The sequence below is a fragment of the Tiliqua scincoides genome, chromosome 2 (genome assembly GCF_035046505.1).
Source record: "Tiliqua scincoides isolate rTilSci1 chromosome 2, rTilSci1.hap2, whole genome shotgun sequence".
Lineage (NCBI taxonomy): Eukaryota > Metazoa > Chordata > Lepidosauria > Squamata > Scincidae > Tiliqua > Tiliqua scincoides.
This window is the reverse complement of record NC_089822.1, coordinates 250198928-250224849: the sequence shown is the minus strand read 5'-3', so window position 1 is coordinate 250224849 and position 25922 is coordinate 250198928. Positions and strand designations below refer to the sequence as shown.

Sequence of the window (25922 nt, the reverse complement as noted above, 5' to 3'; positions counted from 1 at the left end):
CTTGTCACCAGACATTCCAGTTCTCCCACCTTTGCTCGTAGACTTCGGGCATTCACATAAAAGCATTTATACATGGAATGCCCCAGGATGGGCTGCTTATTTGCTCCTTTGTCCCCGCATCCTCTCATTGTGCCAAACTGTCTATCACATCCCATCACGCTACCCTTCCCAATTTCTTCTCCTACTCTGCCTTTGTCTTGTTGTTCTCTAACCTCCCCATCCTCATCTCCACAGGGATGAGGAGTCCCGAACCGGATGCCCCTTGGCTCCTGTCGGCCTTCCCCCAGGGATCAGTTTAAAAGCTGCTCTGCCACCTTTTTTTTTTGTTTGAGAAACACTGTCTCAGGGACTACTGGGAAGCAACTCTGCAGAAAAAGTTTTGCCTTGCCTGTGCAATGCCACAAACTATGGATCCAGGCAGGCTTCCAGAGGGCAAGAAGCTACACTTTTACCACAGTGAGCCTTACTTCTGAGACAGCTTGCATGGAACTGAGATGTGAATTTGGGAACTTGATTAATTGGGGAGGGGTACTTCTGTTCAGACATGGCGCAATCATAGAGGCAGCTGTGTGGAATGCCAGAATTCCAGGGGCTCAGATCTCTGAGGGTGATGGGGGTGGATACTTGGGACTACAAAAGGAATTTTTTTTTTTTTACCTAGCGTGAAATTGGTCTGAACTCCTTACCACAGGATGTGGAGATGGCATCTGGACTGGATGCCTTTAAAAGGGGATTGGACAGATTTCTGGAGGAAAAGTCCATCACAGATTGTAGCATGGTGACCTTTGCCCCTAGACGGTAAAGTCATTTTAACACTATAGCATAGAGGTAATTGCCTGATTTTATTAAAGGTCTGGCTAAAGCATAAAGGCATATATAAAATAGTGAAAACTATGTCCAGCTAAAATAAAAGAGCCTCACAGAGAAGCTGCTTAGTAAACTGTCTTTAAAAGGGGATTGGACAGATTTCTGGAGGAAAGGTCCATCACAGATTACAAGCTGTGATAGGTATGAGCAACCTTGTGGTTTTAGAAGTAGGCTACCTCAGAAGACCAGATGCAAGGGAGAGCACCAGGATACAGATCTCTTATTGTCTTGTGTGTTCCCAGAGGCACAAGAGATACAGGAAACTGGTGGGCCACAGAGATACAGGAAACTGGACTAGATGGGCCTTTGGCCTGATACAGTGGTGCTCTTCTTATGTTCTTGTGACCACTTGGTTTCAGAGCAGTTGTCCCACTTCTCCAATTGGATCATTCATTCCTGCCCAGAGCTCCCCTGCCATTGTATGGGATGCAAGGAAAGAACCATCAGGAAAATCCTTGCAGGATCCTGAGCAGCACTCAGTTGGGGGTGCTGGAATTAAAAGGTTAGTTTATCCTATAAAAAGGTCAGCATAAAAAAAGCTCATGCAGGGTCTGGGATCACCCTGGAATCCAAACCGGTGTCACAACATCTTTGCACACTGTTTAAAGGCACAGCCACCTGGCTGAAGAGTGGAATGGTCTCCAGCTGCTGGAATGGGGAGCAGCAGCCATAGAAACTTTTCTTCTAGGCGTGTCTATGAAACTAGATAGGGTTTCATTGATTAACCCTTCTGCATTCTTATGGACAGCTGATACAAGACTCTTGCAGCCCTTTTCACGTAGGGATGAATGAGCTTTTTTCCAAAAGGAGTCATCAAGGGACACATTCTTCATGGGTGGTTAGTCTGTGGAACTCCTTGCCACAGGATCTGGTGATGGCATCTGGCCTGGATGCCTTTAAAAGGGGACTGGCAAAAGGGGGACAGGGATCAATACGGCTGGCGGGCTCCACTCACGAGTCCAGCTCCTGCCTTACTGCCTGTGGGGCCAGTGGCTCCCTCTCGAGGCCGTCCGAGGCTCCAGTGCTGCCCTGCCCGCGCCAGCGTCACTCTCCCGCTGGCCTCGCGCTGCGCTGCTCGGTGGCCACCAGGGGGCGCGCTCCTCGCCCTCTGCCTGCCTAGGCGGCCCAGGGCAGGCGAACTCCTGCGCTCAGGAAGCTCAGCCTCCCCCGCTGGGCGCTACTCGCCGGCCGTTGCTCCAGCCTCCGAGGGACTCTCCTTCACCTGCGCGGAGGGCGGGGCCCCGTCCTCCAATGGGCGCTGCGCATGCAAATGAGGGCGCTGCATCCTCACCTGCATCCCTCTCGGTGGGCATCCCCGGGACCCTTGACTGACCAGGCAGAGCCACCCTCCTGGCAGACACGAGCCTCTTCTTTCCAGCCTCTCCAACCCCCAAGCTCTGACCCAGAGACGGGGCCACCAGCCACGAGGAGCAGCTTCTGCTCGCCCCCTTCTCTCTCTCTCTGTGGTTGTTTTGCTGAGTCAGGTCGTGGAAAGCCCTCGGGGCAGGGACCTCTCGCCTTGCAGATGGAAAACGCCGCTGGGCACAAACCCCATGTGTGCAACCCCAGGGCACGCGGAGAGGAGGGTGAAGAGCTGCGAGAGGCGGAGTTCCCTTCCCTCTTCTATGCAGTGGTTAAAGGTATAGGCACTCTGCCCTGATCGCCCTGTGCTTAAAGAGTCTTTTTAGATCGTGGTTGGAACAAGTTGCCTGAATGTTAAGAGACTGTAGACTGAATTGTCTTCAATGCAAATATAGTAGCACACTTGGTGGTGCATTTATTAGTATGCTTGGAAGAGGAGATTACAAGGAAGTGGCTGTCATATCCCATGACTCTGAAAGTGAGGCACGTTCCTTCGATAGCTCAGCTGGTAGAGCGGAGGACTGTAGAGTACATACTTAGTCATCCTTAGGTCGCTGGTTCGATTCCGGCTCGAAGGAGAACATGTTTTTTACTTCTTAATATGCTGGCTATCTTAATTTTATTTCATACCTGAGTTGATCAGCAGTAACTACAAACTGGGCACATCACAAGTGCTGAAACTTAAATAAATATTGTTTTTTTTTTTAGGGTTTCAAACCAACTGAGAGCACAATCCTCTGCATGTCTACACAGAAGCAAGTTCCGTTATGGTCAATGGGGCGTGCTCGCAGGTACGTGTGGAGACGATTGCAAGCTGAGTCGCGTGGTGAAGTTCAGCAATGCAGCAAGTGGGACAGAGCTTGTGAGGAAAAAAAAAGTGCATTGAGCAAAATGCAAGGAAAAATGATCCATAAGTTTGCCTTGACGCGAAGCTGGTAGAAAAGACCCCCCCCCCCGCCGCCCATTCCAACCCACCCCACCCCCAAAAAGCATTAGGCTGCAACAGGAGTTTTTCTTTCCTAAACACAGATGCAAGAAAAACTACCAGGAAGCAAAGGAACATTTAGGATTAGAACTGGGTGCAGTGATTGGCTACTTGAAAAAGCAGTGAGTCCACGCGATTGGTTGTCAGAGGATTGACCTCAGTTGGCTGATAAACTTGGGCTGCAACCATTGGCTGTTGGAAATTAGATTAGTCTTTCCCTGAATGTACATTGACCGTCTTTACTTACAATACCTCTTAGAAGGGGAGGGGTGTCAGTGTCTGAAGGTAGCATTCCTGGTGCCTGCTGAGGGCCAGAAGTGACATCATTAAACAGAAAGTGACATCATTATTAAGCAGATGATGGCCAGAAATAAGCACTTGGTTGTCACACAGAAACTCATTAGCTGGAAATGACAGAAGAGAAAATGCAAATCTTGATCATATATGAGCTCAGTTACCACACTGGGGGAACCCAGTTGTAACAGGGGCCTGATAAATTACTTCCAGGAGCCACATTCAGCCCACGGGCCTTATACTCCACACCCCTGGCCTAGAAGACTCATTTGTTCAAAGTCAAAGAGGAGGTCTTGAGACCAGCATCTTCTGTTTTGGCCTCTTGGACAGTGCACTGCACCCTACTGTTTTGCAGGCAGGATTGTGCACACTTTCCAACATGTCAGGCTGCATCACCGATGCATCGCCCAGACTTCAGGGAGAGTCAAAGAAAGGAGATAAAGAGTAATTAGGACATAGGCAGAATGTGTTACAAAAGCTCCTTGTAAGCCTAGCCAGATGTGTACTTTTTATAAAGTCAGGAGATGGTTGGAACTTGCAACTTCTCCTGAGGTGTGTTGGAAAATTCCAGTCCAGTACAGAGACCCCATCCTCAGTAAGGCTAGAGGAGCCCATTAAGAGACTATTACAGTAAAGATCCCCTTCTTGAGTGTTTAAAAGACAAAGAGCTGAAGAGCCTGACAAAACTGGCTCTCTCCTATCCTGGGACAGTAATATCATTCACAGGCATGTTCTCGCTAGCCTAGGTGAGTATGGAGAAAATGAGAGCCTAGCGTACTTAATAGACTACATAGTGACCTCCCCATACCCCATGAGTTAATAAGGCAGCGTGGCCTGTCTCTTCAGGTGAATCAGTAAAATGACTTTGTTTTTACCATCACGGATTGGGCCTAACTTTCTCCTAACAGAGGGATATGGACTGCTACCTCTCATCCAATTAACCCCTGCTAATTGGGTAAGAGGCACTTTTTCAAGTGGGTGCTCCTCTTTTTAGCAGGGGGAGAGTAACTGTCCCACCTCACCCCAGCAGTGTCTTTTCTAGTGGCTGTCTGCTGGTGTTCTTTTTGCATCTTTTTAGATTGTGAGCCCTTTTGGGACAGGGAGCCATTAGTTGTTTGATTTTTCTCTGTAAACCGCTTTGTGAACTTTTAGTTGAAAAGCGGTATATAAATACTGTTAATAATAATAATCAGGAAGATTGTCCTGATTTGGACTTGAGAATTGACATCCAAACCCACTTTGGATAGAGAGATGCTCTTTACACTCTCACATAATACCAGAACCAGGGGACATCCACTAAAATTGAGTGTTGGGAGGGTTAGGACAGACAAAAGAAAATATTTCTTTACTCAGTGTGTGGTTGGTCTGTGGAACTCCTTGCCACAGGTTGTGGTGATGGCATCTGGCCTGGATGCCTTTAAAAGGGGATTGGACAAGTTTCTGGAGGAAAAATCCATTATGGGTTACAAGCCATGATGTGTATGTGCAACCTCCTGATTTTAGAAATGGGCTATGTCAGAATGCCAGATGCAAGGGAGGGCACCAGGATGAGGTCTCTTGTTATCTGGTGTGCTCCCTGGGGCATTTGGTGGGCCTCTGTGAGATACAGGAAGCTGGACTAGATGGGCCTATGGCCTGATCCAGTGGGGTTGTTCTTATGTTCACATACTTTTCTGTGAAGAATGTCAGTGTTTGATAATAAGATGTGTAAATGAAGTTGAGGGTCAGGATATCCGCAACTCTGACTGGAGACATTTATCTGAATTTGTGTTTCCTGGAAGTGAGAAGCTGAGGCTGAGCTCCAAATCTTTAGCTCCAGTCCAGTTAAGGAAGTACACCAGCTGCTGTATGGAGCCAAAGTCATCTGTTGTTGAAACAGGCTGCAGAGAAGCATGACAGATTGCTCAGACTTCACAGAAGGTGAGTGTGAGAGATCGTGAAGCTGAAGCTGCTGAACCTCTCCTCTTTATAAATCATGATGTGTAAATGAATTTGCCATCCAAGGGGTGTGCCGCCACCATGTGGCCATTCAGAGATGATGTGCTATTCAAAAATAACTTTTGCCAATCTTTTGCACTGCCAAGCAGACTTCCGGTATGTATCCCAGCACACCCCCCCCAGGCCCTGGGCTTGTCTTTCTGAGGGCAGTAAACGTCCTGCTCTTGACAGCAGGGCTAACCCTTCCATGCAGCCACTAGAAGCAGCTGGGTCTGTGGCAGATTGTGAAACGTCAGAAGGGGTAGTGGGTAGTGGGTTTGGGGTGCCTTTCATCTCAAGTCTGCCACCACCTCCTTCCCTCAATCCAAGAATGACTTGCTTTGCACTGGATGAACGCAAAGCAGATTCACACTCATTCGAACATGAGACAAATCATTCCTGCATTTGCTACGCTCTCCATGTGCTGCCTTGAAAACAGAAGCATGGGTTCGGAGGCGGGGCCAAGCAGTGCATGAGCAGCAGATTCCAGAGCTCTTGGAATTAGTTCTTTCTTATAACTAATTTTTTTGCAGATTCCTTATTTTTTGCAGATTGAAGGTAATCCGAGGACGAAGCAAGGAGAGGTATTGTCATCCTGACGGTATAAAGTGTCTCAAGAAGGTCAGAGCCTTGGGGGGGGGGGGTTTCCTCCCAGGACACAGCTGTTGAGGCAGATAAGGAGAAATGGCGAAATTTGCCACTAAGCTGTGAAAACCCCTGCGGTGATACTATCTACTAAAGAAGGAAATTGGGAGATCAAATAAAAAGAGCTGCTTATGACATCTAGTGGATTAAAAGAGAATTGCAAAGGGAAAAATGTTGGCGGAAGAATGGGGAAACCTCATGGAAGAAAAATTACAAACTTTAATTCTATTGAGTCGTCAGCAAGGAATTTGATTTTTACAAATTCAAATCAGTGTGGAAATCTTAAGTCAAAAGATAAATAAACTGAGTGACATGAAAGAAAAAAGCGTAATGGAGGAGAAGATTATTGATCAACAACCTGGAAGAGGAACTTTGATAGAGTTGCAGACTGATGGAACAGCTCAGAAGACAAGTATTCAGATGTCATCGGATCAGAGCGGAGAAGAAACAATTGGATTGACAGGCATAGAAATGGATCAAGAGAAGGAGAGGATCCAGAATTTGGATTTGATGGAAGTAACAAGAAGAGGACATTTATTAACATAAGAACATAAGAACAGCCCCACTGGATCAGGCCATAGGCCCATCTAGTCCAGCTTCCTGTATCTCACAGCGGCCCACCAAATGCCCCAGGGAGCACACCAGATAACAAGAGACCTCATCCTGGTGCTCTCCCCTACATCTGGCATTCTGACTTAACCCATTCCTAAAATCAGGAGGTTGCGCATACACATCATGGCTTGTACCCCATAATGGATTTGTCCTCCAGAAACTCGTCCAATCCCCTTTTAAATGCGTCTAGGCTAGACGCCAGCACCACATCCTGTTTAAAGCACCAATTGTGGAGAAAGATTTATGTGAAGTTTACTAGGAAAAAAAGATGGAAGAAATGTAAGATATTAAGATGAGTGGACAGAATTTGAGATGAAGAACTGCCATTCAAAATAGAGTAATGATTTGGTAGATATTTTTATATTTGAGATAAGAGATATGTTAGTATTTTATAGGTTAATTTAGAAGAATTAGAATTAAAGTGTTTGAGATTGCTTTGGAATGATGATATGACAGTAAAAATGGTTAAATTTGTATGTAAAAATATATATGTAATTGAAAATATACTTGGGGATGTTAAGTTTAGAGATAGTAAAAATGGCTATTAGTGTGGTAAAATAAGTGTTTAATTTTTAGAAAGGGAAAGGTAGATAAGAAGGGTTTTATATATCATATAAAGCAACATATATTAATAAAACATATTTTGTATGTTAGGTATTGGAAGGAGTCTAGAAGGTTGATATAAACAGGGACGGTAGAAATGATATAGAAAGTATAAGAAGTATATATAGTATATAAGTATAATATAGGGTATGTAGAGATAATTATATATTTTCTATTTTTTTGTTTATTTAATTTTCTCCCTTATTTTTTAGGTTATTGAGGGTTAAAAGTAGAAGAATAGCAGATTAGGAATGTAGAACGATGTATTAAAGAATTTGGTAGATGATGTCCTGCAACCTCTATTGTTTGTGGAGTATGTGTTTGTAGTGTGTTTGTGTGTAGTATGGTTGGTTGGCAACCTTCAGTCTCAAAAGACTATGGTATAAGCCTACAGCACCCGGTATTCCCAGGCGGTCTCCCATCCAAGTATTAACCAGGTCTGACCCTGCTTAGAGATCAAGCATGTGCAGGAGTTCCCCCCCCCCCCCATGGCAGGCACCCTCCATCTCCCCCACACCCATTCACACCCACAGTCAGGCAAGGAGACAAAGATATGTAAATTTCATTCATGCCCTGCTGCTATGCAGGTTGGGCTGCGATCCTTTATGGACCTTCCTGGGAGTAAACCAGTTAGGGATGTAAATTTCTGTTGACAGTACCTGACCTAGACATGGAGCAGTGAATTAGAGGATTCCCTTTGTACAGGTGTGTGACACTTCATGGCATGGTGGACCTCATGTGGCTTGTCAGAGCTCACAAACAGCAGTCTTGCACCTTGGGAGATCAGAGTTAGGGACACATCCCCACAAGTGAAAGAGGAGTAAAGGTCTAAGACAGGTAGCCTCTAAGTCAGTGTTTCTCAAAGTATCTAGGAGCCCTGGAGTTCCCTGAGACCCCTTCAGGGGCTCCACAAGAGCACAGAATAAGTGGTCATCATCTTACCCCGGCCCAGTCTGCACTGGTGCTCTATGGCTTCATAAGACTTCATGCATGCGCTGCCTGGGAGGGCTCCCTGAGACTCCTTTTGGCAGTGTAAAGGGCTCCAGAGACTGAAAAGTTTGAGAAACACAGCTCTAGGTCATCTGGTGCCTCCTGTACAATCCATGACCCCTGCTGCCTGCAGGCTGCATTGTACCTACTTTCCAACAAGGCATGGGCTTCTTTGCTTCATTAATCCTTGTGTCATTTCAGTCCCATAGTTCTACCAGCTGATTGCCTCTTGGATCTCTCATTCTTATTCCCAGTTTCTGCCACTGAACTTCAGTCCCCAGGTCCTACTGGCCTGCTTCCACTCACTTAGGCGGACATCACTTCCAGATCTAAAGTCTCTGGCCTCCTTTCCTACTTCGGTGAAGTCCTTTGCCCATGATTGCCTGCATTTTCCTTGCTTCCCCTTAGATAAGCCAGTAAGATTACTCTCATTGTCAGCCCCCACGATCCCGTGCAGTGTGAGAAGTGCACCTCATGACCCTCTGTGTCATTGCTGACAAACCTGTGCAGTCTGAAAAGTGCACTTCATGACCCTTGTGTCATCACTGACAACACTGGGGCACACCTCCCTCAGTGTACCCAGCTTCCTGCATCAACCATCTGGTCCTGTGCATCAACCATCACAAGTTCTGGTCACCGCATCTCAAAAAAGACATAGTGGAAATGGAAAAGGTGCAAAAGAGAGCGATTAAGATGATTACGGGGCTGGGGCACCTTCCTTATGAGGAAAGGCTACTCTTAGGGCCTCTTCAGCCTAGAAAAGAGGGGGGGGCATGATTGAGACATACAAAATTATGCATGGGAAGGATAAAGTGGATAGAGCGATGCTCTTTACACTCTCACATAACTCCAGAACCAGGGCACATTCACTAAAATTGAATGTTGGGAGAGTTAGAACAGACAAAAGAAAATATTTCTTTACTCAGCATGTGGTTGGTCTGTGGAACTCTTTGCCACAGGATGTGGTGATGGCGACTGGCCTGGGTGCCTTTAAAAGGGGATTGGATAAGTTTCTGGAGGAAAAATCCATTATGGGGTACAAGCCATGATGTGTATGCGCAACCTCCTGATTTTAGAAATGGGTTATGTCAGAATGCCAGATGCAAGGGAGGGCACCAGGATGAGGTCTCTTGTTATCTGGTGTGCTCCCTGGGGCATTTGGTTGGCCGCTGTGAGATACAGGAAGCTGGACTAGATGGGCCTATGGCCTGATCCAGTGGGGCTGTTCTTATGTAACCAGTGTGTGTAGTGCCAGATTTATGCCTGAGCCGAACGGGCACATAGCAGCTATGATAGCCCAGATCATGAGGTTTGAGACCTCCTTTCTGGAAGCACTCCAGGAGGTGTGAAATTTTCTTACAACTCCTTATTCCCAGTTTCACTTCCCTGCTTAGCAATGAAACTCACTGGGTGGCCTTGGGCCAATCATTGTCCCTCTCTCTGCCTCACCTGCCAAACAGGGTGGTTGTGAGGACAACATGGGAGGGGGAGATCACATATGCTGCCCTTAGCTCCTTGAAGGAAGAGGTTATTTATTACATTTATTAAAATGTAATAAATAAATAAAAACAGAAGACAAACTTGCATCATCTTCTGCCTAGAACAGGGTGACCAACATTTCAACTTTAGGGCTCCTGGACCCTTAGCAATGGTGTAGATTAGAAGAGGGAATTTCATCTATGAGATGACAAGTTGCACCTGCTGAAATTCCCTCTTCTACACCATTGCTTAAGGTCCAGGAGCCCTAAAGGTGAATGGTGGCCTGAAGATACTGATTGTGGCGACACACTTGCTGACCTCCAGAACAGGGGAGGGACACAGTGACGTATCTAGGGTGTGGCAAGTGGGGACATCTGTTCTTGGCACCACATGAAGGGGGGGCACCAGGCACAGACTTACTCATATTCTGCCAATGGTGCATTTCCACACCACAGCCAATGACACATTTTTGCACCAGTTTCAGAGCAAGGTACCTCATCTCCCAGAACTTCCGAGAGGCAGATAGTTAAGAAGACAAAGCAGTGAAATGACTATGGGCCCAATCCTACCCAACGTGCAGCCACAATGCAGCCCCGAGGTAGAGGAACAAATGTTCCCATATCTTGAGGAGGCCTCTGTGACTGCCTCCGCAACCCAGGAAGCAGTGCTTACCCCATTGGCAGAGTAGCACCGGCACTGGAAAATTGGATAGGATTGGGCCCTATGTTAACAAAAGCCGTTTGGAAAAGTACATTAGGAAGGTGGTCGGTTGAAGTTCCTTCCCTGCTCTGGCCACCTGCTTACATAGCCAGCAATAGGTCTCTCTCAACTGAAATTTAATGCATAGCCTGCAGATAGATCTGCATCTAAGGCCCCAATCCTATACACATTTACATGGCAGTAAGTTCCATTGGACTCAGTGGGGCTTACTTCCAAGCAGACATGCATAGGATTGTGTTCTAAGGAAAACATCTAAGGTGGTGGTGGTGGCAAGTATAATTTGGTAGAAGTATTTGGAAAAGGGAATTGGGAGTTCCTTGGACCCCCAAAGCTTTGCACTGAGTTGGAGGCAGAGGAAGTACTGGAGCTATGCATCCTATCATTTATTTATTTATTTATTTATTTATTTATTTATTTGCATACTGATCCTGTTCTCATCACTGCCCACAAAATGACTAGATTTGGCACAGGCAACACTGCAATGGTGCTCACTTAACCACCGTTATTATGTCAAGCACCCAGTTAGAAAATACGCCTTCTTTCAGGTACTTTGCTGGCATCTCACTTACTGGAGGAAGTGCCACGTGGTAGCCCTCCTGCGGAGTCCACTCCACTCTGGCATCAGGGCATAACTGCACTATAAACCTGTGATATATGTAGTAGTTTTAGAGCCATTTCGCTGTCACAGCTTCCCCCTGAGGATCTTGGGAACTTTGTTGTTGGCAACCTTCAGTCTCGAAAGACCATGGTATCGCGCTCTGAATGGTGGTTCTGGAACAGCGTCTAGTGTGGCTGAAAAGGCCAATTCGGGAGTGACAATCCCTTCCACACTGGGAGCAAGTGCAGTCTGTCCCTGGTCTGTCTCCCTGGCTATGGGCCTTCTTTCTTTGCCTCTTTGCCTCAGTCTGTTGGCCAAGTGTCTCTTCAAACTGGGAAAGGCCATGCTGTACAGCCTGCCTCCAAGCGGGCTGCTCAGAGGCCAGGGAACTATAGTTTGGAGAAGGGGCTTTGAATGCGGTCATATTTGCATCCCTGTCTGAGAGGTGCCACTTCCAGGGTTGCTTGGAGAGTGGGAATTATTGCTATTTGTGTGTGAGGTGGCTATACAATCACAAGAACAGTGAACCCCTTTCACGGGCATGCCAAGCTCATATTCCATTTTAAAGGAGTGAACTGCTCAGAGCGTTTCTCTGGCTGCCGCTTGTATATGTTGGTCTTGCTCCTGCTCTCTCAAACGTTGCCTGAGAGAACCTGAGCTGCAGCAGGCAGGCAGTGCAATCCTCCTGTGTTGGTATGTGCAGATCTAGCAGCTCAATCCTATGCATGTCTACTCAGAAGTAAATCCCATTGTGTTCAATGGGGCCTACTCCCAGGAAAGTGTGCGTAGGATTGCAGTCTTAGTCCAATGGTGTACACAGCAGGTTTGCAGCCCTGAATGCATTTTTATTTCAAAACTGTTTTCTGGCCCTTCTGGGCAATGGAAAAGAAAAGAAGAAAGAAAGAAGAGTTGGAAGTTGTGACCTTCTGCCTTTGCAAGACTTGAGCTGCCTTTGCAAGACCTGAGCTGTCAGGTCTTGCAAAGGCAGCTCTTGAGTCACACAAAGTCCTTCCACCTTTCTTTTTGTTTTAATCTAAAATCCTGATTCCATGCAAGCCCCATTCCAAGGCGTTGGTTGGTTCCAGTTCGTTCCTCTCTGGACATCTACACTTGCAAACATCAACCGGTTCCAAAACTGGTTTTGCAAGTCTGGGCTGCTTCTCAGGGAACCCTGGGAATGGTAGTTTCGGATGAGGGGCACAGAGAGGCTCTTTGTACAGGGACAGACCTCTTCATGAACTACAATCTCCGAGCTTCTTTGTAGGGGAAGCCACGACAGCGAAAACTCTGGTCTTTTTTTAATGCTGGTGATGTGTGTGTGGACGCAACTAGGGGCTGCTGCAGCCATTGCAATCAGCAGGGCTTCCTCCCAATCAAAGCACGTTTCAGATCATGATTTCTGCAGGGGCTTCAGCCCCTTTGCCATCCAGGAGGGAAAAAGTGTGTCTCTAGGACCTGGGAGGTGTTGAGTGATGTATGAGTCATCCCTGGCATCTGGCTGGCCCAGAGCTTCCTCCAACAGGAAGTGCTGCAGAGTTGGGCTGTCTACCTGATTAATCCTGTGGATGCCTCTGTGTGTGTATTTTCTGCCTTGATTGCCAGTCTCTCTGGATTGCAGGTTCTCACCTGCTGCATGTCTCTTGCTTAACACTTCTGCATTTCTTTCTAAAGGTTTGCACAGTGGTGGCTCCTGCTGGAACCCTTGCAGGAAAAAAAAATAGGGAGAAGTGGGAAAAAATAGCAAAAGCTTCCTGACTCTTATACATTTCCTGCTGGAGGATCCCAGAAATTCAGTATCCTTCAAGGTCTCTGGCGCAAGGAAACCGGATCTGCCCTGGTCCGACCCATCCTGCTGCAAAAGGAACAGGGATCAACCTAAAGAGGCAGAGCATGCAATCTGGGGCTGAGATCCCCTTCCACCAAGAACTGCTCGCCTTGATTAAAAGGTAAGGTGTTACTGGAAGAAGTTTCCCTTGCATCGCTAAAAGACATCAATAATACTGGAGTTGCTAGTTCTGCTGGGGCAGAAAAAGAAACCAACTTCACTGGGTCTCTTGGACAGGTGTTGCTGTCCTTTAACTCTGGGTAAATCCATCCAGATGATTTGCCTGATCTCGCACTTTCATTTAGGGAAGGAGAGATTGAGAGTTACTAGGAGAGGGGAAATGTGTTTTGCTTCCCCCTTTTCTCCAAATGCCCTAAAGAGTAATTAGTTTGGTGCAACCTCCCCTTTTCCCTTTCCCGGCTTAAGCTCTGGTGTCTCCTTTTAGTGATGGACTCTGGTTACTGTTTGTTTATTTCTCCCTTATATCGTGTGCATCTGTGGCTGGAAACTGGCAGTAAGGGTGGCTGTTGTGTGAGTTGAAGGTGGTACAATGGAGCCAGTGTTGCTTGGGGTATGTTTGTGCTCCTTTCTTTTGCTTCCCAGTTGCCTCTTGCCAAACAGGTTTTTGAAAAACGACCAAAAAACCAACAGGGCAGTCTGATCAGAGATGATGGGCTCATAAGAACACAAGAATGTATGAAGAGTTCCGCTGGATCAGGCCAAAGGCCCACCTAGTCCAGCTTCCTGTATCTCACAGTGGCCCACCGAATGCTTCAGGGAGCCCAAATGTTTCAGGTTGCACACAAGACAACAGACGCAACCTGCATTCTGGTGCCCTCCTCTGCATCTGGAAATCAGAGGCAGCCTGCCTCTAAAATCAAGAGCTTGCATTAACCTACTATGACTTGTAACCCATAATGAGCTTTTCCTCCAGAAATTTGTCCAGTCCCCTCTAAAAGGCATCCAGGCAAGATGCCATCACTACTTCCTGTGGCAAAAAGTTCCACAGACTAATTATGCGCTCTGGCTCAATCCTAACCAACTTTCCAGCGCTGACCTGGCTGCAGTGCAGCCCCAAGTTAAGGTAACAAACATGCCCTTACCTTGAGGAAGCCCCCTTGATTGCCTCCCCACTGCAGAGTGCGGTGCACACCATATTGGCACAGCTCTGTCAGTGCTGGAAAGTTGGTTAGGACTGCGCCCAATGTGGTGTAGCACCGCATTTCATTCTCTGAGGGGCTCCAGCCTTTGGGTTTTATTCTTTTTTTAAAGCAACTTGTAGAAACTGCAGGCTTGATTATTCCCTTTCCATTTGGTTACTTTGACATTATTGTGCCACTGCTCCTGGACAACCCCTCCCTTCCACCAGTATCCTACGTGCTATTTTCCACTTCAAATTCCTCTGGCCTCAGGGCTGCTTTCCATGTGGCTTGTCTGGCTTTGAACCCCTGGAAACAACTGGTAAGGCATCTGAAGCCTGATTTCGAGCACCTTCTCTACCAGAGACAGGGCTCTGTAATGTACAGACAATAACCTTTTCAGAGACTTGGTATTGCAGAGCAATTGCTGAATGTATGCATACTTGGTTCTTATTTATTTATTTTTTCTTTTCTTTCTGTGATCTGTGCTCAAACCGGTTTTGTAGGTTTTTGTGGCACTTGAAGCAGTTACTGGGAGGGAGGTAAAAATAGCCTTAAACTGCTGGGGCTTGAGGAGTCAAGCAGTTCTCGCAGAACTTGATTTTTCTGCCTTTGGCATTTTGGCCAACCCGGACAGATGGCACAATCCTGTCCAACTTTCCAGCTCCGTTGTAGCCACAATGCAGCCCTCTGGTAAGTGAACACATGTTCCCATTCCTTGAGAAGGCCCCAGTGACTGCCCCTCCACCATAGGATGCAGCACGCACCCCACTGGCAGAGGTGCACCAGCACTGGAAAATTGGATAGGATTGGGCCCTGAGTGTGGGTCTGGCAGGCAGAGAACCTCACTTTCTGGGCAGGAGAATGAATGGACTGTAGGATCTTGAGTCCCTTCTAACTCAGGCTTCTTACTCATTGGTGGTGGGCGGTTTTATCCTGCCTTTTGATTTAAAAAACCCTCAAGACAGCTTACAAAACAATCCCTTAAAACTCAAGTTTCTGTTGCTTTCTTCAAATGTCAACATCTCAAATGGCTGTCTGACTTCTCCCTTTATTGCAATGGGTGCTTAAGCTGCAGCCCAAACTGCACTGGAATGATTTTGTCAGGTTGTTTGTTTTTTTAAAGCATTGTATTCCATTATACCTAATACTTAATATCCCTCCTTTTAGCTCAAGGTGGTACAGTATATGTAGAGTTCCCCAGCTATTTCCCACCCAGGCTTGGATCAAAACCAGATTTTCTTTGCTTAAGCAAGAGTGCTGAATCACGTAAATTTAGGCTGGGCTTGACCTAGAACTTGTACTCTGCTCTTCCTCTGCCCAACTTACATGGGGTCTCAGTTGCTGGTAAAGTCACTACCTGCTGAGCTTTAACACTGTTATAGCATAATGTGCTCTCAGACAATTCCCTGCTGATTCTACTTTTTCATCTTTCTCTGTTTGCAGCAGTTCCTAAGACAAAACAGTGGGAGAAGCAAATTGTGGCGCTTTGCAGTGGATGGTGCTGACCATTGTGGTGGACCTCACCAGGGAGTCCTTCTGGACCTGAACCAAAGAACTCTGTGCAGGGGCCATCATGCAGAGCAATTATTCAAGTGTGGCCTTGCTGGGTAAGGTGCAACCTGACCCCACCCCAGGTTATGGTGAAGTTCTTAAAATCTTGGGCTCAGAATGAGGCAAGCGTGGATTGAATTGCCAGCAAAAATGAGCCTTGCCTCTTTTTTTTTTTTTTTTTTTTTTTGCACAGGGCTGCCTGTGGATGAGCCAGAGCTGATCTGCAAGATTGAGCCAGGGGAAGAGCCATGGATCCTGAGTGAGCAAGCTGCTAGAGAGAGGCGAATCCTACCCGGAAACAAATCAGGTGAGAAGCCAATTAATCCTGAAAGGAAGGGAGGCGGAATGAGGCATATCTTCTGATCAGGAAGTCCTCCACATAAGAACAGCCCCACTGGATCAGGCCATAGGCCCATCTAGTCCAGCTTCCTGTATCTCACAGCGGCCCACCAAATGCCCCAGGGAGCACACCAGATAACAAGAGACCTCATCCTGGTGCCCTCCCTTGCATCTGGCATTCTGACATCCTCCTCCAGAGTGGGGTGAGCTAGTTGTGTTTACTCACCATGGGGGAAAAGTCACTCTGCACATGTTAGAGGGGCTCTTTCTTTATTATTGCATATGTCCCTGCTTGAAAACCCTTTTGGTTCCTTAGAATTCAAATTGGACTGGTGCCCAATGAAAACGGAAAGTGTTGCAGCTAGTCACCTAATACCGTCATGATTCAATACTGTGACATCTGTCTCTCCCTGCTCGCCCTTCTCATTTAGATGCATTTTTCCCTTCTACTTGAGGATTCAAGGATTACAGTTTCTCACAGTTAAAAATACTTCTCTGTCTGAAAATCTCGGAATTTAAATGCCTTCAACCCTTTCTCCTCCAATCCATTCTACATTTTGCTGCTTGTTTGATGTTTTCCGGTTACATTTTTATTTTTAAAGTTCAAAGTGACATGCAATGACAGTCTGACCAGCCCCAATGTTTTGAATTTGGTGACTTGTTCTGAAGATTAAAAAAAAAAAAATTCCAATATTACTATTTCAGAAGGGGTAATCTAATTCACCACACTTCCCAACCCTTCAAAGGGAATTCCTATCCCAACTGGAGCCAATCAGTTCTGCCCAAATTGTGGCATGAAACAAACACACCAAATGAGCTAGTTAGTCCAGGGCTAGATTCTGCGAGGCTGATGCAGCTTTGCAGTTTTCCTAAGCAAATATATAGACATCAGTCCCAGTGAAATCAATGTTGGGTGAAGGGCAGGAGAGGCAGTGGAGAGAACGAGTCTAAGGATGCCAGTTCAAATCCTTCCCTCGCCATGAAGCTTCCTGAAGAGGGATATACAGTATAACTGATGGATCGTAATCACTAGGAATTCACCTGGCATGTTGAAGGTTGACGTCCACAATTATGGTCACCAATGGCAATGGTAATTCTGGCAACCAGCTGAGTAAGGATCTGGCCCTAAGCATCCTTCATTACAAACCCACCAAGGTTACTTACTGGCCCAATATCCTGGCAGGAGCTGTCCATCCATAAGACTGACTAGAGTGGCCATTTTGAGTGGGGTGCTGAGGGGGGGGTGGAGAGTGCTGGCTGCCCCACACATTCACTCAGCCCCTTCTTGCTCATTCTCCTTGGATTGCATGGAAAGGAGGATGTTTGCGGTGCCAACTTCATTTTTCCCCAGTAGCAGAGCTGAAGGAGAGGGGAGCTGCTACTGTTGCCTCTGTTGTTTCCTTTAAACTTACTCAGTGGGGATGGTGGCCGCAGTGAGAGTCTTTCCCAGGGATTCTCCCTGTCTGACTAGTTTAAGCCATTTCTGCCCAACGTTACATACATGCAACAGGAATCAAATGTGTACATCTGTGGGCTGGGCAGAGATTGGTTAATGAAAGCAGTGGCAGCAGGTGAGGTGAGTTGAGGTAGCAGTGATGGGCATGGAAGGGTTGGGTGGGCTGCTGCTGGTGGAATCTGGCACCACTTTTGGCGCTGATTGGTTGCAGACTGTCCTGGCCCTAACTCTGGCAGAAAGTTGATCAGGAGTAGCATGAGGTGGACAACAGGATTCCGGAGCAGATTGTCAGTGAGACTGACAGCCCAATCCTCTCCCCACTTACCTGGGAGTAAGCCTCATTGACTCTAATGGGACTTACTTCTGAGTAGGCAGGCATAGGATTGGGCTGTCAATATACGCAAGCAACAAAATGAGGCAATTGAATCCATTCCAGAGAGAAGATTGGGAATCGCACTTACGAACTCTCTCCTCTAAAAACTTCCTGCAAGTGGGAAAGGAAACTAGTGTAACAGGCGAAAACCTGGAATGGAATAGGTCTCCCTTTGATGCTAGTGTCTGTTTGCAGAGTTGGTTTTATTATTGTGGGGGAGCCTTCAAAAGTGGTCTCCGGCACCTGGAGTCCAAGGTGGTGCCTTCCATTCTGCTTTGGAGTATTCTAGCAGCTCATTCTGCTGCTCAGGTAGTCCCAGTCTTGGGGAAAAGAAACTGGTTGGAGTAGGGGGAGGGAGGTGAAAGGAGATCTAGAAAGCGAGATTTGTTTTTTTCCATCTTCCTAGAATCTTAAAAACTTCTGTAAATTATTTATTCATCGCTCTGTAGGGATTTTCATTTGCTGGGTTTAGAATAATTTTTTGCGACTCCTTTGACCACACCTGTCGTTGCCTCTTTGGTGTGCCTGAAGCCGGAGAGCTACACTGAACTTCATCTGGGTCTTGACACCTGCAAAAATGTGTACTAGCCTGCCTGTCTGCTTTTGCCGCCTTGTCCTGTTTCACTTGTGACCGAAAACAAGAGAGAAATCTTTTTGTAACCTTTTCCTCCCCCATCATCTAGAGGCAATGCTTTCTCTATGTTCCCCATTTTATACCCGATTTGTTTGATCAAATCATCTCTAACTTGAAAACAATTTTAAAAAAAAACAAACTATTCCAGGGATCCTTGTGTCTGGCTGGAAGTGGAATGTGGCCTGTCCCCCCCCCCCCCCACGCCCAGGTGATAAGCAATCAGTTGAATTGCTGTTTTTCCAAACCCTGTTTAATTTTTCTGGATTGCAGCTGCTGAACCTGCAGAACCGGCAATTGCCCCCTACAGACAGTATCGTGGCACAACCTGGACATACCCAGAGGTGATTGACCTTCTGGTTATCTGGAGAGAAAGGGAGATCCAGCAGGAGCTTCAGAGGAGCCATAGGAACATAGAAACTTTCCAAGTTGTCGCTAGCAAGATGGCCAAGAGAGGCCACAAGCGTTCTGCACTGGAGTGCAGGTCCAAAATCAAGACTCTGAAGAGGGACTATAGGATAGCCAAGGCCAACAACTCCCCTGGGAAAGGGCACCTGGCTTGGCTGTTTTATGATCGGCTCGATCATCTTTTGGCAAATGATGCAAACATCCCGCCTCCAGACACGCTGCCCAGTTTCAGCCATCGTGGGGTGTCACGAGCCGACTCCATTTCCCAGTGTTCCACAGAAGAGGAAGGCATGCTGGAGGGCACCAAAGAACTTAGCCCAGCAAGTCAGGAGCCGCTTGCTTCAAGAATACAGTCACCTGGTGAGGCTTCCAGTTTGTCAGACTGCTTTCCCGTGGTGCACATCAAGGAGGAAGCCTCTGATGAAATAGGTGAGCCCTACATTTCAGTAATGTCCGTTCAGCCCGGCAGGAAGTATGAGATTTTTTTTTTTGCACAAATCCCAGAAGACACTGCGCTGATGTGTTGCAGCAAACTCACAAGAGAGTCCCGTGGAACCATTTAAGATTAGCAGATGTATTGTGATGGAGTTTTTGTAGGTTATTGTGTGCACGTGATTAGCCAGACTGAAGCCTACAAACACTTGTAATGTAATACACTGGTCATTTAATACAGGAGTGACCAAACTCACTTAATGTAAGAGCCACATACGATCAGATATTTGAGAGCCACAGTATTTCAGAAGCATTTAAAGTCTTAAATACGCTTATTCCCCATGAACGTTAAACTTGCGTTTTAATCCAGTGGACTCTCGGGTTATACCGGGTAAATAACTATAAAGCTTGAAAATTTGTTTACCTTTTACATTAATCGTGATGCAAAAAGAAGCTCAACCAATATATTTCTGTGAGCCACATGTTGTTTGTCAAAAGAGCCAAGGTTTGGTCACCACTGATTTAGTATGTCATGGACTCTTTGTCCTCCCCATCTTGCTATGGCTGCTGTACGTGCCTTTACAAGTCTTTATGGTATAACGAGATGTAATTCCTTCAAACTTTTAAAGGAGGGATGTGTTGGTGGCGGCAGCCAATGTTTTGGTGGTCCATTGAGTTAGGGAGTTCAGTGGTCTTCAACCTTTTTTGTGCCATGACCCCAATCAATCAATCAATCAATCATGAGATTGGAACCCCACTATTGATTCCACCCCCTCTCGGGACCCTATCTGCCTATCCCATTGCCACCCTCCAGGCCACCCATTGCCACCCATTGCCTGCCATCCATTGCCCCCTGTAATGCCCTCCCAGCACTGTTAACTGTAACAAAATACTCTTATTAGAGAGAGCAGAAAAAGCTACCCTGAAGCCAGGCACTAGTGAAAGCTATTTTAGCGCAATTGCTAAGAACCTGAGAAGGTCTGGGACACGATCTCCTATATCTGAAGGGGTATACCACATGCCTCCCCCTTTCCCTGGTGGTACTCTAGTCCAGTGGTCTTCGACCTTTTTCATTCCTATATGTTGCTGTAACCCCACAACTGAGGCTTTGTCACATTGGGGTCCTGACCCCAAGGTTGAAGAACACTGATGTAGTTCAAACTGGGGCATCACAGAAATGTCTGTAGCGTGGGGGTTAAGCTGAGGAAGTGGCTCTGGAAATGTAAGCGAATTCCATTCTGGGTCCCACAGACACCTTCAAAGATTCTTCCTTTCATCAGACTAGGGCAGGCTATACTGTTGAGAGTACCTAGTAGCCATTTTCATGGGGGCTATTTAAATCAGGCCTGCTGTAGCATTCAGAACCACAGCCAAAATACTTGATTTTTTTTCCCCTTTTGATTGTATGTAAGTTGACTAGAGAGGCCTTGGCCTGAAGAGCAATATACAGATGACCCAAATGCACTGCAAAAAGCTAAAACAGAGGAGCAGATGGTCCCTTTGAATTATGATGGTCTGTACCGTGTCAAGTTGTAGGTGGGGGTATGTATGGAACTAAATGCCTAAAATAGTCCATCCAGTATATAAAACTAGCATGTTTTGGGGAAAGTTTGCTTATGGACCTTTCTTCTTAATGTGCTGGATTTGTATATCTGGGAAATACTTTGTAGAAGGGAGCTGTCTAAACATTCAAGGCCCACCCCAGCGCCCTGTCTGAAATAGTGCAGCCCAGGAGCAGATATCCTGCATGACACTTCCGCAGCGTTTTAGTTCTAAATGCTGAACGGTGGGAGAGAGTAGAGGGGTGGGAACTGAATGATTGGCACCAAGAAGAGCACATGTGTATGTGCAACCTCCTGATTTTTGAAATGGGTTATGTCAGAATGCCAGATGCAAGGAAGGGCACCAGGATGCATTTCTCTTGTTATCAGGTGTGCTCCCTGGGGCATTTGGTGGGCCGCTGTGAGATACAGGAAGCTGGACTAGATGGGCCTATGGCCTGATCCAGTGGGGCTGTTCTTATGTTAGTTGTAAGAATTACTCGCCTTCCTTGTTCAAGACCTGAGCAAAGCAATTAGTTTTGCAAAGGGATCTCACGCAGCAGCCTCTCTCTTGCAGCCATCCTCCTTCCTGGTCAAGCAAACGGATGTACCCGCTTTCTGACACTGTACCATTTCTGTACTTTCAACAGAGCAGTTTCAAAGACTAGCTGTGGGAAGACAGGCCTACAACTGGGATTCATTAAAGGTTTGAACAAAGAGCGTGAGAGGCTTTGCAGTGCCAGAGACATAAATGGCCTCTTTTTATGGATTCTGTATTAGGACTAAAGACAGAAATCCCTCCCATATCTGTGGATCCAGGATCTGTGGGTCTGGGAGTGGGAGCAACCATTACAGTGCCTTTTGTTTTTTGTTAATAGTGCTGGAAGCACAGGTGTTCCTTGCTTAACAAGGACAATTCTTGCTTAACTGAATGTGCAGGCAACATGCTAGAGGGAGACTGACAGAACGTTAACAGGAAGCAAGAATGTTAACGTCCCTGTTAACGTCCCTGTTAACGTTCTGTTAGTCTCCCTCTAGCGTGCAAGCTGATTGCCTGCATGTTCAGTTGAGCAAGAATTATCCTTATTAAGCTAGTAACACCTATGCTTCCAGAGCTAGTAAAGAAAACTAATGGGCAAAGGAGGCATGGGGGCTTCTATTAGCATAGGGTTCCCCCTGTATCTATGGTTTACGTATCCATGGAGGGGGCAGAATGGAACCCCTGCAGATATGGATGCCTGTAATGAATAGAAGGGCTGGATTTGTGCTCCAACTAGCAGCATGTGTTGTGTAACACACACACACACACACACACACACACACACAGAGTTAATTTCATTAATCCTTTGCTGTTACTTGCCCTTTGTGCATATGAGAGCTCGGTGCCTTCTCGATCCCTTTCCTGCCTCTGCTGAAATAGTGAGCAGCCCACAAATGTTAAAACCTGTCTGTCTTTGTGGAGCCACAACGTGAGGCCTTTGGCTTCTATAGACCATGCTTTGGGAATTAACCCATCTGTGTCTTTTCAGGCATTGCAGAAGTTGGCAGTCCAGCCCCGCTGCTGCCATCTGCTTCCTGTGATAAACCAGGCAGCTCTGCCTCCACAGTAGGTAAGAACAGACCATTCCTGTGATGGGGGACTTCGGGAATCCTTTGTGCAAGCTTGTAAATAGCAAATGGTTTGGTTGTCTGGACCAAGTGAAAAATCAGGTGGGTGTGGCTCAGCACAGCGGAATTAATGTATGACAGACCCCTGCTCCAAGGAGGGAGCAAGAATGGCAGATAGCCTTGCAAATATATGTACAGTACATAAACGTTCTTGGCGCACCTGCGCAATTCTGTTACAGCAGATGGATCATGGCTCAGGTGTAGAGCACATGCCTTACCCAGAGAGGGTTGAGAGAGAACTATTGTATTATAGACCCCACTAACTTAGATGAGCAAGTGGCCCAATCTGGCAGAAAGCTCTCTTGTTGTCCATAATGTCTGTAGCTCAGTCGTAGTTGTGACTGTTGCCTGTAGAAGCCCCCCCCCCCCCCATCATAGGAAAGAGTGCTGAGAAGATGGAAGATGAAAGCAGACAGGCAATTCAAAACCGTGGATTGTCTGTACATTCTGAAACCTGTACCGCGTTTTGATGTAAGGGAGCCTGTGCTGTTCACACTTCTCCTGCACACCCACCTTAAGGACTCTGTACCAGTATTCTGACTCGCGCAACTTCTCTGCCTGACAAGGTGCCTGTGTCCGTCAGTCAGCGCTGGGGCCAGAATGGTTGGACTTTATGTTTCTAGAACTGGGGGAACAGCCATGATGGTCCCCTCTTTACTCCAGAAGCCCCGGGTGCAAATGGAGATTGTGACCACGCCCAGTGAGGGCTAATAAACATGTTTAGTCTCCAGTACTCCTCTGTCTTAAGACTGCTAGCAACTGTAGGTTTTGGGGCTATTGCATAATGTCATGTCATCCCTCTCCCCATTTTTTCACTTTACTTGACATCCAGCCAGATGAAGAGTTTTAAGAACTCAAAACCTTGCTTACGATTGTGATGGGTGCCCTGAAAGGGGGGGTCTCTGGGGGTCACCCGGCAGGCTGCCGAGGGTTGGCTGGATGGTCTCTTGGGACCTCTGGGTGGGGTGTCCACCTCCCTGGGGTTCCTTGCAGGGGAAGCCTCAGACCAAGCCAGGGGGAGGGGGTTCACAACACCCTTATCCTCCTCCCTGGAGGCAGGACCTGAGGCCCTTGGTCTTCAGGCAGGGGCTCCACCTCCAGCCTCCTGCCTTCCCTCTCCAGAACTGCCTGTCATCACAGTCCTTCCTGCTTTTATCTTCCCCAGCCACACCCTCAGCTCCTCCCCTCCCTCCCTCTCTAGGCTTAAAGGGGCCCTGACCCGCTTCCCTCCTCTGTGGTGGTTAATGGTCACTGCTCCGGTCAGGTGAGCTCTGGGTGTGCAGTCTCTCCCACCCAGCTGCCCTGCGTCTTACCTGGTCAGCTGGAGAGGCAGTGGTGGCTCTATGGCCAGGCAGTTCTGCCCCTGGCCTGCAGCCAGGTAAGGCAAGGGTCTGACAAGGGCTCGACCCCTGACAAAGATCTTGTATTTTTTTTTTATTTGATCCTAATAAAGTTGTTTGTAGCTCTTGAATTTCTACTCCCTCCTTGGAGACTTCCCAGCGAGGCTTGAAGACATTTATGTATCCTTCTGAGTTCTTGACCTTTTTAATGACATCTGGCTTTTATAGGCTCCTTTTTTAATAAGGTGTTTCTGTTATAAGGTGGTGGCTGGCTGCTGCTCTTACGTTGTATTGTAATAGTGTTTTATTGTTTTGAAGATTGCCTTAATTGTTTTATGGGTTTAAGTTTATTGTGTGCAATTTGCTTTTTTAATTGTGATTTTATGTTTTCCGTGTATTTGCATCTGTTTTGTTGTAAACTGGTTTGGGTCCTTTCAGGAAGAAAGGTGGGATAAAAATGCTGCAGATAAATATTCTCTCGGACCAACATGGCTAGCTGTGATTTTTTTTCATGTGTTGCAGATGGGGCTGGAACACCCTCTCCCAGTCCTTTGCCTGGCCCTGCAAGGTCTTATGCGGCTGAGCGACTTGCCAATATCCGAAAGCGGAAAAAGAAAAACCGTCAGGACATGGCCCTGGAAATCACACAAGCGGCTGACAAGCGGGTGCAAGCGGCCACTGACCGAATCCTGACTGCCCTCAGTGAATACGCAAAGGCGGACCTGGAGGACCGTGAAAGAGACCGTTTGGACACTGAGCAGATAATTGCACTCATGAATCGCCAGACGGAACTGCTGGAGTCACTGGTGCGAAAGCAGAGCGAGGCTCAGGCCCCTGTCTCCCCTGTGTTGACCCGGCACGCCCGGTTACCACGGCTTGGGCAGACCACTCATTCTGCAGATTCTTCTCCCTTGCGCTTGGGAGTGTCCAGGAGGCCCGTTGCCCGGGCAAGGTACAGAAGGTGATTCTGGAACTGCTCAACGTTGACTGGGAGTGCTTCTTTAGAGTTAGAGGGCAGGACTTTGGAAGGGGGGGGGTGTATTTGTAATGGGTTGCGGTTTCATTTTTCAGGGATTTGAAATCTTTTTACAATAATGATTTTTGTTTGCCAATTGTGTAAAGCAATGAAAATAATAAAGTAGGAAAGGTTTTTGCATAATGAATGTGGTGAAACACTGAAGAAGGGGGCAGCAAGGGGCAGGAGGTCTGGTCTGGGCAGGAGGTCTGGTCTAGAGGGTAGAGCCTCCGTCTGCCTGAAGATAACATCCACAAGGTCGCCAGTTCGAGGCCACCGGCACTGTGCGACCTTGGAGCAGCTGACAAGCTGAAGCCAAGCTATTCCATCTGCTCTGAGCGTGGGAGGATGGAGGCCAGAATGTGAAGCCAGATCGGAATGAAGCACCTGAATGTAGTGGTTCTTGAAAGAAAGAACCTTCTTTCAATTGTAAAAATCCCTATTTAATAAGGGATTTAAATAAGCCTGCCTATGTAAACCGCCTTGAATAAAGTCTTGAACAAAGACCAAGAAAGGCGGTATATAAATACCTGTTGTTGTTGTTATTATTATTTCTATAACAGTTTCGGCACAGAAAGTCTGTTGCCATTTCTTCTCCCAACTTCCAGTCTGGTAAGTAAAGCTGAGGTACCATAGCTTGCCCAAGACCTTGCCCTAAGCCATGATTTTTAACTCTGGGCAACTCTCTCCCCATAAGAACATTGGAGAGCGATAAGGAATGATTGAAGCTCAGTGCTCAGCACTGAATTTGCATGTAGAAGATCTCTGCTTCAGTCCTTAGTTTTAACTGGGGCTGCTGTTGCAGGCCAGAGGACTAGGAATTAGATGCCTGTGTCTCAGGAGCACCAGCATAGCTAAGACTAGACAGGATTGAGCTGGGTAGACCAATGAGTTGATTTGGTTCAATGCAGTTTCTTACGTTCATTGTGCCGCCGCAGCTGTTCACTGTGCCATGTCAGAGAGACCCCACAGTCCCCACAGCTTCTACCATCCTAGAGCCGCAAGAGGATTGGAAGGGTTGAGCAAAAAAATCCCCTAAGTTTAATGCCACGGATGATGTGGAAGGGAG

At 47.0% G+C, this 25922-nt stretch overlaps 1 protein-coding gene and 1 non-coding gene across 3 annotated transcripts; both read left to right on the top strand.

The window, feature by feature from the left end:
* Window positions 1–2719: 2719 nt before the first annotated feature.
* TRNAY-GUA (transfer RNA tyrosine (anticodon GUA)) lies at window positions 2720–2807 on the top strand. Its single transcript is given in 2 exon segments — window positions 2720–2756; window positions 2772–2807. It is a non-coding gene; the product is annotated as a tRNA-Tyr (tRNA).
* Window positions 2808–6957: 4150 nt separating this feature from the next.
* Window positions 6958–25304, top strand: LOC136641887 (myb/SANT-like DNA-binding domain-containing protein 7). Of its 2 annotated transcripts, none has more exons than XM_066617982.1 (7): window positions 6958–7021; window positions 12804–13078; window positions 15543–15706; window positions 15844–15957; window positions 18723–19286; window positions 22360–22440; window positions 24361–25304. In XM_066617982.1, exons 3-7 carry the CDS (start codon window positions 15673–15675, stop codon window positions 24801–24803), a joined length of 1236 nt encoding a protein of 411 aa, XP_066474079.1. In that variant the 5' UTR covers window positions 6958–7021; window positions 12804–13078; window positions 15543–15672; the 3' UTR covers window positions 24804–25304. The 2 variants fall into 2 exon arrangements, with proteins under 2 accessions (XP_066474079.1, XP_066474081.1); XM_066617984.1 differs by lacking the exon at window positions 6958–7021 and adding an exon at window positions 12635–12705.
* The last annotated feature ends 618 nt before the right edge of the window (window positions 25305–25922 follow it).

Excerpts from the sequence above, each read along its gene's own strand:
- LOC136641887 (XM_066617982.1), top strand. The coding sequence starts at position 15,673 with ATGCAGAGCAATTATTCAAGTGTGGCCTTGCTGG. Across the intron at positions 15,707-15,843 it reads TTCAAGTGTGGCCTTGCTGG|GGCTGCCTGTGGATGAGCCA; the intron begins GTAAGGTGCAAC and ends TTTTTTGCACAG. Across the intron at positions 19,287-22,359 it reads GGAAGCCTCTGATGAAATAG|GCATTGCAGAAGTTGGCAGT; the intron begins GTGAGCCCTACA and ends GTGTCTTTTCAG.